The sequence below is a fragment of the Bufo bufo genome, chromosome 5 (genome assembly GCF_905171765.1).
Source record: "Bufo bufo chromosome 5, aBufBuf1.1, whole genome shotgun sequence".
NCBI lineage: Eukaryota > Metazoa > Chordata > Amphibia > Anura > Bufonidae > Bufo > Bufo bufo.
The window spans coordinates 517,216,594-517,229,791 of record NC_053393.1 but is presented as its reverse complement, the minus strand read 5'-3'; the positions used below and the strand labels follow the sequence as shown (position 1 = coordinate 517,229,791).

General features: G+C 46.2%; 1 protein-coding gene across 1 annotated transcript in view; it reads right to left on the bottom strand.

The window, feature by feature from the left end:
- The window catches only part of ST8SIA6 (ST8 alpha-N-acetyl-neuraminide alpha-2,8-sialyltransferase 6), a 129,377-nt gene that overhangs the window by 34,041 nt on the left and 82,138 nt on the right, over positions 1 to 13,198 (bottom strand). The window contains exons 4-5 of the mRNA XM_040433041.1: positions 12,540 to 12,626; positions 11,047 to 11,191 (exon numbers count right to left, since the gene is read on the bottom strand). Of these exons, the coding sequence (XP_040288975.1) occupies positions 11,047 to 11,191; positions 12,540 to 12,626 (232 nt within the window). The remainder of the gene's footprint in view (positions 1 to 11,046; positions 11,192 to 12,539; positions 12,627 to 13,198) is intronic.

Sequence of the window (13,198 nt, the reverse complement as noted above, 5' to 3'; positions counted from 1 at the left end):
GGTCCTTCTTTAAAACAGTAGGGGAAATTTATTAAGACTGACATTTCCTAGGTTATCAGAAGAGTGTGGGAGTAAGATGCAACGAAATTTATTAAGAGGTCCAATTGAAGAATCTCTGGACTGTCTGTGTGTCAGGAGCTGAACCAGCTGAGCTCTGTAATCTACTGCATTTTTCTGGCATAAATTATGTTGGGCTGCCGGGGTGCATGTTGAGAAATGGGTAAGCACCTGTCAGTGGAGTCCTTCATGAGACGAATGTATTAGAACTCTATTCAACCAGTAATTCCACCTGTGCCAGAAACTAAAAACACATACTACGCCCCGATGGAATGTTGATGACCCTTTTTGGATGCAAACAGTAATGCTTTATTTTCTTGTGTAGAAGCACAATACTCTTAACAGTTATTGTCACTTACAGTGGTACCTACACGTAATGGTTACAGTCCCTAGAAATGGAGCACAGCTTGATGGTTTCTCTTGCTCTTGGCAGGAACAGGAGAACAGTTTCAGTAAAATAGTAACATAGTTTGTATGTTTCCAGAGGAAGGCAAAAAACCCTCTCCGGTAGATGCCAAATTCCTTCTTAACTCCAATCAGACAATCAGAATAACTCCCTGGATCAACAACCTCTCCAGAAATCTAATTACTATAACCTGTAATATTATTACACTCCAGAAATACATTCAGGCCCCTCTTGAACTCTTTTAATGAATTAGATATCACTCCCACAGCATGCCCTTTCTAGGCATTGTTTGTGGAGTTTGCTACCATCTATTGTAACGTGCCACGTGGTGCCCAATCGTTGTAGGTGCATGGCAGTTTAAAAGAAAGTGGCATAATTTGTCCTTATTTTTAATTTGGGGGTGCTGGCTACCACTGTATGTTGGCGATGAGATGCTATAGTTCTGCTGACACGGTGTGCTAACTTTAGTGCTGTTCAACACAAAAAGTGATTAGAGGCACGGTGCCAACATCATCAGTTCCACACAATTAGCTTTATTACCAGTAAAAATTCAAAAGTGCCCACTAGTTATCAGTCGTAACGCACTAATTCCACATCTTTAATTAAAGAGGAGCTGCTGAAGCTCCTCACACTATGAATACAGGTACAATAAAGACAACTGGACTGGGGCAGACATGATATTTTAAGGCTGAACAGTTGCATAGGGACCCTGTGGGCCACTGGGTGACATTGTCACATTGGGCCCCTGACTATACGAAGTATTAAGCATTTTTATCCACATTGCAATACTTCTTCCCAACCCCAGTTGGCCCCCAGGTCTGCCTGGTGCTGGTGACGGCATGGCCTCCAAAACCATTTTTGATAAATTAGCCACAAGTGCAACTCTACTTGACACGCATGGCCTTTCAGCCCATGGCTTAACATGTAAGCAAAAGAAAAGGAATTTTTTTTTAAAGATTGGCGCTCAGCCATGCTCTGAAGACCTGGACTTCAGATGCTACCTGCTCCATATACAAAGATGGACCTACATAACTCTGGTCTGGTCAACACTGATTGCCGAGCAGAGGAAGTTAATGGGGTATTCTGATTCCAGCAAGTTATCGTCTATCCACCTATTAGATTGGCTGGGGGTCTGACCGCTAGAGACCGCCCAAAATGAATGAAGCGGCAGGTCGAGCATGCGTACTACTCCTCCATTAATCTCTATGGGACTGCCGGAAAAAGCTGAGCACATTGTACTGTATGGGGCCCCTGTTCTCATGATCGGTAGTGGTCCCAGTGGTCGGACTCCCACCAGTCTAATATTCCTGTTAGTGAAACAGTCCAGCTGTCAGTTTCTTGCATTTTGTGGAAAGGGGGTTAAACAGTGTAGGTGGGTGCAACTGGACTCACTGAGCGTCCCCTGAACCCATTCTTGATAAGGAAGGGTTAAAAGGCATACACAGTATACAAATGAGCGTGTATCACTCTCCACTAAGAGGGGTCACGTAGATGGCAAGGGTCCATGGAAAGGGGGAGGGGTAGAATTTTTGCACGAGCCACACAAAAAAGGCAGCGGGAGATAAGGGAGGTTAACAAGTGGCTCGTAATGATGGGCTGCACCTCAATGGGGAAGGAGCAGCTGTGTTGGGGAGAAGATGGCTAGAAGGTTGGAGGAGTGTTTAAACTACAGTAGGTGTTTCTGACATTGTGTTTTTAGCACGACAGCGTCGCGCTGATACTCGGCAACATGGTGCCGAGATCTCGCACTCACTGGGATAGTGACAGCACATCCCAGCAAGCGCGTCATAGAAGCGATGGGAGATCCGACTTGGATTCCCGCCAATTCTACACGTGTGCGGCGTTTGTTATGAATCCTGAGGGGGAAGTCCCCGCCGGATTTTAAATAAAAATCCGGCCTGGGTCCCGCCCTCAGGAGCATACCGGGCCCTTAGGTCTGTTATGGGTTGTAAGGAGAGCCCCCCCTACGCCGAAAAAAACGGCGTAGGGGGTCCCCCTACAATCCATACCAGACCCGTATCCAAAGCACGCTACCCGGCCAGCCAGGAAGGGAGTGGGGACGAGCGAGCGCCCCCCCCCCTCCTGAGCCGTACCAGGCTGCATGCCCTCAACATGGGGGGTTGGGTGCTCTGGGGCAGGGGGCGCACTGCGGCCCCCCCACCTCAGAGCACCCTGTCCCCATGTTGATGAGGACAGGGCCCCTTCCCGACAACCCTGGCCGTTGGTTGTCGGGGTATGCGGGCGGGAGGCTTATCGGAATCTGGGAGCCCCCTTTAATAAGGGGGCCCCCAGATACCGGCCCCCCACCCTAAGTGAATGAGTATGGGGTACATCGTACCCCTACCCATTCACCTGCAAGAAAAGTGGTAAAAACACAAATAAACCACACAGTGTATTAAAATATTTTATTTTTCTGCTCCGGAGGCCGCCCCCTGTCTTCTTTATTAGCTCTTTTACCAGGGGGGGGCTCTTCTTCTTCTGATATCCCGACGGGTCTTCTCCGCTATCCGGGGGGGTCTTCTCAACTCTCCGGGGTTCTCCTTCTGTCTTCTCCTTCTGTCTTGTTGTCTCCTTCTGTCTTGTTGTCTCCTTCTGTCTTCTGTCTCCGGGGTTCTCCTTCTGTTTTCGCCTCTCTCTGTTGTTGACTCGGCGCACCCCGGTTCTTCGTCTCGCGAGACGAAGAATCGGGGTGCGCCGAGTCTCGCGAGACGAAGAACCGGGGTGCGCCGAGTCAACAACAGAGAGAGGCGAAAACAGAAGGAGAACCCCGGAGACAGAAGACAGAAGGAGACAACAAGACAGAAGGAGAAGACAGAAGGAGACAACAAGACAGAAGGAGAAGACAGAAGGAGAACCCCGGAGAGTTGAGAAGACCCCCCCGGATAGCGGAGAAGACAGAAGGAGAACCCCGGAGACAGAAGACAGAAGGAGACAACAAGACAGAAGGAGAAGACAGAAGGAGAACCCCGGAGAGTTGAGAAGACCCCCCCGGATAGCGGAGAAGACCCGTCGGGATATCGGAAGAAGAAGAGCCCCCCCCTGGTAAAAGAGCTAATAAAGAAGACAGGGGGCGGCCTCCGGAGCAGAAAAATAAAATATTTTAATACACTGTGTGGTTTATTTGTGTTTTTACCACTTTTCTTGCAGGTGAATGGGTAGGGGTACGATGTACCCCATACTCATTCACTTAGGGTGGGGGGGCCGGTATCTGGGGGCCCCCTTATTAAAGGGGGCTCCCAGATTCCGATAAGCCTCCCGCCCGCATACCCCGACAACCAACGGCCAGGGTTGTCGGGAAGGGGCCCTGTCCTCATCAACATGGGGACAGGGTGCTCTGAGGTGGGGGGGCCGCAGTGCGCCCCCTGCCCCAGAGCACCCAACCCCCCATGTTGGGGGCATGCAGCCTGGTACGGCTCAGGAGGGGGGGGGGGGGGGGGCGCTCGCTCGTCCCCACTCCCTTCCTGGCTGGCCGGGTAGCGTGCTTTGGATACGGGTCTGGTATGGATTGTAGGGGGACCCCCTACGCCGTTTTTTTCGGCGTAGGGGGGGCTCTCCTTACAACCCATAACAGACCTAAGGGCCCGGTATGCTCCTGAGGGCGGGACCCAGGCCGGATTTTTATTTAAAATCCGGCGGGGACTTCCCCCTCAGGATTCATAACAAACGCCGCACACGTGTAGAATTGGCGGGAATCCAAGTCGGATCTCCCGTCGCTTCTATGACGGCTCTGTCTCCATCGCGGCAAGCCAGCTCGGCGCTGGCTCCCGCGATGGGGCTCGTATGTGCTCAATCTCGCCGAGAAATACAGCGAGATTGACACAAAATCGGGTTCACCTACTGTAGGGACTGGGGGGGAGGATAATTACGTTATAGGATGGGAAAATAGTGCAGATAGAGACCCGGGGCAAGGTAATGGGACTGGGGGAGAAATGGAAGGAGGGACTAGAACAGTTTAGAACAGGGGTGTCAAACTCAAATACACAGTGGGCCAAAATGTAAAACTTGAACAAAGTCGTGGGCCAGCATTGAACAAATGAACCTTTTAACATGGACCCAAACAAGATTTGCTTTAACATTGAATATGGAACAAGCATATTCATTTATTAAATAAGATTTAAATAATAATAAATAATAATAATTTTTAAAATAAAATAACAATAATAAAATCAATCAACCATTCAAGCCCATGTCTTGGAGTAGCAAGAAAAAGTACATAAAGAAAACATTAATTATTGCTCAGTTTGCTGCACACTGATCTAATCTGATGTGCCCAAGCCAGATACCTGGCATCTCTTCTTGGATGATAGTTCATCAATGTCTGGGCTCAGGCTTTGAGCTGAGGAAATCCTCAGTATCGAGCGAAGGTGTTCATCAGTCAGACGTCTCCTGTGAGATGTTTTGGTCATCTTCATCGAGGAGAAAAGTTGCTCACATAGATAAGTGCTGCCGAACATGGAGAGCATCTGAGCAGCTTGGCATATTGTGTCAGGGATGAACTGTGGAAACTGTGCGGCGCCCACAGCATCATACTTTGACTTCAGCGTGTCATTACACTGGAGTTCAATTAGCTCCATTTGGAGGTTGGTTGGTGCGTTTTCCACATTAACTGCGAAGGGATTACTGAGCAGTTCAAACCTACATTTCTGGACATCAAAGTCGGCAAATCGCCGGCTAAACTCATCGCCGAGTACACTGAGTTTTTCAGCAAACTGTGCGCATGGGAACAAGTTGGTAAAGAACTGCGTTTTCATGGTTTGGCAGCAGGGAAAATGGCCAAGGTTTCCTTGCAGCATCTGATTCTCCCACAGGCACAGCTTAGTTTTAAAAGCCCTCACTGCAGCGTACATGTCTGTGATGATGCGCCCGCGCCCCTGAAGCTGCAGGTTCAGCGCATCGAGATGGCTCGAGATGTCACACAGAAAGGCCAGCTCACACAGAAACTTTTTCTCCCGAAGCTCTGCTGTGTCCTTCCCTTTGCTTTCCAGAAACTGACATATTTCCTCATGCAGCTCAAAACATCTATTCAGTACTTTTCCTCGGCTTAACCATCTCACCTCTGTGTGATACGGCACGTCTGAATACGCCGAACCACACTCCTCCAGAAAAGACTTAAACTGGCGGTGATTCAGACCTTTGGCTCTTATAAAGTTAACTACTTGTGTTACTGTGGTCATAACATGTTCCATCTTTAGGGCTTTGCCACACAGTGATTCCTGATGTATGATGCAGTGATAAACAGTTAGTTCACCTGCACAGTTCTCTTCCTGCATCTTCTCCCGGACCCTGCCCACCAGTCCACTTGTTTTACCGCACATCGCTGGCGCACCATCTGTCGTTAATCCCACGAGTTTATCCCACGACAGCTTTATTTCAGTTACGCATTTGGAAACCTCCTCAAAGATTTCCTTTCCTGTGGTTGTGCCATGCATTGATTTGAATCCCAATAGCTCCTCCGTAACACACATATTTGAGTCCACTCCACGGATGAAGACTGACAGCTGAGCAGTATCAGATGCGTCGCTGCTCTCATCCACAGCAAGGGAGAATGCAACGAAATCTTTTCCCTTTTCCAAAAGCTGGTCATACAGATTGGTGGCAAGATCACATGTGCGATCAGCTCCTGTGTTTCTGCTCAGGCTCACGTTTGAAAAGGCTTGCTTTTTCTCTGGGCACACAATGTCACAAACTTTCAACATGCACTTTTTCACAAACTCTCCCTCATTAAAGGGCCGGGCTGATTTTGCGATCTCTACTGCTACAATATAACTAGCTTTTACAGCAGCCTCACTTTGTGATGTGGCTTTTTTGAACATATTCTGTTGTGAAACCATCTCCTCCACTTTCTGGCTCTTTTGAGTCATGTCCAGGTCCTTGTACTTGTCATGGTGTTTTGTTTCATAGTGTCGTCGAATGTTGTACTCCTTAGTTATAGCCACGTTGACTCCACAAATCAGACAAACAGGTCTGTCTTTTACATATGTAAACAGATATTCTGTCTCCCACCTGTCCAGAGAGTTCCTGTTGTCTGCCTTTCTTTTTGCCATTTTTGGGAAGGGGTTCCACAGTGACAGTTGTAGCTTGAGATCGCTATGACTTCTGTCACACAGGAGAGGGCGTTTCTGGGACCTGTCCTTATTGACACGCCAAAACATCAGCAAGGCATTATGGGATTTGTAGTATTAGCGATGAATGAATGCGCTGTATAATACCGGCGGGCTAGCTCTAGTAGTCATTTGGTATAGCCTCGCGGGCCAAATATAATTACACTGCGGGCCAAATTTGGCCCGCGGGCCAGAGTTTGACACCCCTGGTTTAGAAGGAAAGGTGTAGGGTAAAAAATATACATAAACCTCTTAATTGTATGTATGCTAATGCCAGAAGCCTGACTAATAAAACTGGTGAACTGGAATTAGTGATGTGTGAGGAGAACTATGACATAGTGGGAATAACTGAGACATGGCTGGATGATAGCTATGACTGGGCGGTTGATGTACAGGGTTACAGTCTGTTTAGAAAGGATCATCAAAAACAGAGAGGGAGAGGGGTCTGCCTTTATGTAAAGTCCTGTCTAAAGCCCACAGTCCAAGAAGATATAAGTGAGGGACATGAACATGTGGAGTCACTGTGGGTAGAGATACATGGAGGCAAAAATAATAATAAATTACTAATAGGAGTTTATTATAAACCTCCTAATATACCAGAGTCCACCAAAAATCTACTACTAAACGAGATAGAGAAGGCGGCAAATCATAATGAGGTGCTTATTATGGGGGACTTGAACTACCCAGATATAGACTGGGAAACTGAAAGCTGTACATCTCATAAAGGAAACAGGTTCTTGGCAATAACCAAAGACAATTACCTTTCCCAACTGGTTCAGGACCCGACTAGAGGGACGGCCATACTGGACTTAGTATTAACCAATAGACCTGACAGAACAACAGATGTGCAGGTTGGGGGACACCTGGGAAATAGTGACCATAAAGGAATAACCTTCCAATTATCCTTCAAACGAGCGTTTCTACAGGGAGGAACAAAAATACCAAACTTCAAAAAAGCTAACTTTAGCCAACTAAGAGAGGCCATAGGCCTAACCAACTGGGACAAAGTCCTCAAAAATAAAAATACAGCCACAAAATAGGATATCTTTAAAAGCATCCTAAAATCTAATTGTGAGAGGTACATAGCTTATGGGAATAAAAGGTTAAGCAACAAGAAAAAAACAATGTGGATAAATAGAACTGTAAAGAAGGCAATAAATGACAAAAACAAAGCATTTAAATCACTAAAACAGGAGGGCAGCGAGGAAGCACTGAAAAACTCTAAGAAAAAAAATAGAATATGTAAAAAACAAATAAAAGCCGCCAAACTAGAGACCGAGAGATTAATTGCCAAAGAGAGAAAAACTAACCTTAAAATGTTCTTTATTATATAAATGGTAAAAAGTATAAATCTGAAGGTGTCGGCCCTCTACAGAGCAATGAGGGGAAAGTTACAGGGAGCGATGAGGAGAAAGCAAAGCTATTAAATATTTTTTTATTCACTGAGGAAAATAAACTGTCAGATGAAATGCAGAATGTAAAAGTAAATTCCCCATTAAAAGTGCCCTGTCTGACCCAGGAAGAAGTACAACAGCGACTTAAAAAGATTAAAATAGACAAATCGCCAGGGCCAGATGGCATACACCTCCGTATCCTAAGAGAATTAAGTAATGTCATAGCCAGACCATTATTTCTGATATTTACAGACTCTATACTGACAGGGAGTGTTCCACAGGATTGGCGCATAGCAAATGTGGTGCCAATATTCAAAAAGGGTGCAAAAACAGACCCCGGAAACTATAGGCCGGTAAGTTTAACATCTGTTGTGGGTTAACTGTTTGAAGGTTTTCTAAGAGATGCTATCTTGGAGGATCTCAATGAAAACAAGCAAATAACATCATATAAGCATGGCATCATGAGGGATCGGTCATGTTAAACTAATTTAATCAGTTTTTATGAGGAGGTAAGTTCTAGACTTGACAGCGGCGAATCAATGGATGTCGTATATATGGACTTCTCCAAAGCATTTGACACTGTACCACATAAAAGGTTAGTATATAAAATGAGAATGCTCAGACTGGGAGAAAACATCTGTATGTGGGTAAGTAACTGGCTGAGTGATAGAAAACAGAGGGTGGTTTTTTGTGGTACACACTCAGATTGGGTCACTGTCACTAGTGGGGTACCTCAGGGGTCAGTATTGGGCCCTATTCTCTTCAATATATTTATTAATGATCTTGTAGAAGGCTTGCACAGTAAAATAGAAATTTTTGCAGATGACACTAAACTGTGTAAAGTAATTAACACTGAAGAGGACAATATACAGCTACAGATGGATCTGGATAGATTAGAGGCTTGGGCAGATAAGTGGCAGATGAGGTTTAACACTGACAAATGTAAGGGTATGCACATGGGAAGGAATAATGCAAATCACCCATACATACCAAATGGTAAAACACTGGGTAACACTGACATGGAAAATGACCTAGGAATTTTAATAAACAGCAAACTAAGCAGTAAAAACCAGTGTCAGGCAGCTGCTGCCAAGGCTAATAAGATAATGGGTTGCATCAAGAGCTAATGCGAATAAGCATAGATGCCCGTGATGAGAACAACCATTTACAAATCATTTGTCAGACCACACATGGAGTACTGTGTACAGTTCTGGGCTCCTGTGAGCAAGGCAGACATAGCAGAGCTGGAGAGTGTTCAGAGGAGGGCAACTAAAGTAATAACTGGAATGGGGCAACTACAGTACCCTGAAAGATTATCAACATTAGGGTTCTTCAATTTAGAAAAAAGACGACTGAGGGGAGATCTAATTACTATGTATAAATCTATCAGGGGTCAGTACAGAGATCTCTCCCATCATCTATTTATCCCCAGGACTGAGACGAGGGGACATCCTCTGCGTCTGGAGGAAAGAAGGTTTCTACACAAACATATGCAGCGTCCCACTACGTGTGTGTGGGCACCGCTTAAAAGCACTTTTTATCTTGTCAATTGCATTATGTTGTATTGTATGACTTTGTATTAATGTATCTGCAAAATCCCTGTTACCAGGCAGATTAGGTGTAATTTATACATCCCACCACTAGATGGGGATAAAACGTAGGTTCTATATATACCTAGGTCAGGCCTAGTTGAGGGCTCTCTGAGGAGATCAGATCAGAGTGGAGAATGTAGTTAGTTCAGATCAGAGCAGATCTGAGTAGTTCAGATCAGATTAGTGGGAGAGAATGTAGAGTGAAGACTCCATGACACAGATTAGTGAGTGGAACCAAGTTCGCTATGAGGTGATAGTAAGATGTGAGGCGCAGAAGAGCGTTTTCCTTCTGTGGCCGGACTATACACTTGCATCCCTGACCAGTAGGAGAGAGTTTGCCTCCCTGGAATAGAAACAAGCTTCCTAAGGAAGCCATTATTGAGGGCCACAGACACCTTTGCGCATGGTGGAGGACATATAGCTTCTGGCAGCCACACCATACTTCTGAGAGACAGATGAGTTTACCTGTCCCAATGTTCAGCTTGTAGGGAAAGGACAAGGAATAGCACATCAACAGGAACAAGGTACTCCTTACCCACAGCTCCAAGCTAAGCCTAAAAAGCCTAGAAACAGTGGATTTGCAGAATCAACTCTGTTAACACCACCATCTTGGCTGATGCTTCCCTACCACAGATCGTGCCCCGGAGGATTTCGTGCTGTCCACCTCAACACTGTGCTGCCAGCCCAGGGAGGCTTTCTGCTAACAGTGAGTAAACTGATGAACTGTGTGTTATAATTTGGCCCCTCATCGGTCCACCGTGCACCTCACGTGTACCCCCTGCGCTACTGGCTGGCTGCACATAGAAGAGGATTCTTTACGGTAAGAGCAGTGAGACTATGGAACTCTCTGCCTGAGGAGGTGGTGATGGTGAGTACAATAAAGGAATTCAAGAGGGGCCTGGATGTATTTCTGGAGCGTAATAATATTACAGGCTATAGCTACTAGAGAGGGGTCGTTAATCCAGGGAGCTATTCTGATTGTCTGATTGGAGTCAGGAAGGAATTTTTTCACCCTTAAGTGGGGAAAATTGGCTTCTACCTCACAGTTTTTTTTTGCCTTCCTCTGGATCAACTTGCAGGATAACAGGCCGAACTGGGTGGACAAATGTCTTTTTTTGGCCTTATATACTATGTTACTATGTTACTAAATGTACCCCAAAGTGGGCGGTTTACGGAAGTATCCCGGGCATTTCAAGGTGATCCTTGGGGCAAGGGCAGCCAGTCGCAGGGGCGAGGTTTAAATGTCCCGGGATATGTTGGCAACTATGAGATCGTGTGTTTAGACTGACCTATGTGAGTATTCAGCAGCGTGTAGTCACGCCAATATACAGACCTGTCACATGATCACAGCAATATATCAACATATCAGTCATAGACGTCACCCCTGGGACTTCTCTAAGACTCTGCAGCTTCTCAGAAGTGGACATTTCATTTACCAGTAATATGGTATAGTTCATTTCCTCGCACATGGACTTATCGCCTGGTAGGCTTCTTACCTTTGGTAGCATCTTATAAATGTCTTCTGCAATTAAAATGTTCTTCTTACTTTCCACTTCGTAAGTGATGTTACTTCCAAGTGAGGTATTGTTCTGGGATACTATGAAGTTGTTCACTGCGTTGCAGCAGGAAGACAGGTAAAATCTGCAAAGAAAGTCAAATGATCAATCCAGACATCACGGAAGGTTCTCTATTAGTTATAAGCCTGTGTGAGTAATAATTTTACTATCAAAGGAAATATAATTTACTGTTGCTTTTTTTATCTTTAAATGAACGGGCCTACACAAATTACTTTACACTGCACTTCTCCTCCCCAGGATCGTCTGTATCGCCAGCATCACTCTTCCTCAACAGTAGCTCTTCTTCCCCTCCAGGCAGCTCCTAATGTATCTCCTCCCCCTCCCCTCTCTCTAAACACTCAAGCACACAGGAGGGATGTGCTACAGTATGTGTCATACTCATTCCCAGCGGCCGCCTGGCGCTCATGGCTTCAAGGGGATACAAGGCCAATCTAAGTGCCCAAAGACTTTAGACTTACAGGGGTTGCTCATCTTCTGGTGGTCTTTGGTCCCATCGATGGACCTCTAGAGGGAAGCATACTTACCTTCTCCCTGACACTGGGTTCCAGCTCCTTTGCTCCCTCGCTGCAGCGCTCTGGTCCCCTGCTGTCAACATCCTGTTTGACACCACTGCAGCCAATGACAGGCCTCAGCTGGGACCTGCCTCTCTTGCATCATGTCAATTGGAGCAAGTGATGCAAGAGTGCAGGTCACTGCTGCAGCCAGTCACTGGCTAAAACTGCGTCAAACCAGATGTTGTCAACAAGGGCCCGAGAGCACTGCAGCATCGGCAGGGGATTGAAGGAGCCGGAACCAAGTGGCAGGGAGCAAGTAAGTATGCTTCTCTCAGCTATGAGGGGGGAGGTCTGTGAAGGATCCCCAGAAGATGAACCATCCCTTTAAGGCCTAAAGTCACAGACAAACAGCAAACTCATCCCAAGGGCCCAAGGCTTCAAGGGGGCCCAATGCCTTTCAAAGTGCCCAAAGACACTGCAGCTTTACTGTGGTTTTAGCAGTGAACTGCTGCAAAACAAACACAACAAAACCATTCTGTACAATAATCAGCAGAACCTGCAGAAGGACCTGCACGTGCATGGTCATATGACCATATTCAGGTCCTTCTGCAAGTAATGCTGATCTCTGTTACTGTTGAAGGACATATGTGCAGGAATCCAGACCTACCAAGAAACGACTCAGAATCCATCTCATGTTACCTCTTCACATAACTGAAGCCTTCCAGAAACCCATACACTCTAGGCATTATGGGCAGAGGAGGAGGTTGTGAACTGCTGTGCAAGTGAAAGGCGTGAGGTATGGGGTCCAAATTTATTTATTTTTTTGGTGGAAATACCCTTTAAGATACTGGCCTTTAATAAGTCATTTTGAGCGCATTTGAAAAACTGGTTTTGAAGAATGTCTTTCTGGCACTGTACCTGAATCTACTATATTCCTGAGGATTCTTTTGCCACGTACAGTTCTGCACTTCATTTACAGCCTGGATGTAGCAATCTTCTGAGTACCTGCAGAAACAGAGGAGTCAGACTGCAATTTTCCAGAACCAGAATATCCTCTCTTGAAATTGATTAGATTTTTTTGTTATCTGAACAATGCTTCAGTTTCTAATTGAGTAGCCTAATTCTTAAAGGGGTATTCCCATCTCAGACATTGACGGCGTATGACTAGGGTCAATCACCAATGTCAGATAGGTGTAAGACCCTCTCTTTTCCCCCAAATAGGGCCCCCCGAAGTGGAGCGCAGTGCTTTTTCTTCACTGCTATGGGAGTTCTGAAAATAGCTGGACGCTATTTTCAGAGCTCCCATAGACGTGAACAGAGGGTGGCCGTGCAGATGTGGGGTTGCTCTCTGTTCACTTTGGAAGCCCATTCTGGAGATAGGAGCGGGCCCCAGAGGTGGTACCCTCACCTATCTGACATTGACGGCATATCCTAGAGATATGCCATTAATGTCTGAGATGGGAAGGATTAATTATATGAAGTGCAGTGACCTACCCACCACAGAGGCCTTTCCAGGCTCGACTGGCCCACAGGGGAACAGATAACCACCATGGTGGGCCCTTGAGTAAGTGTGGGCC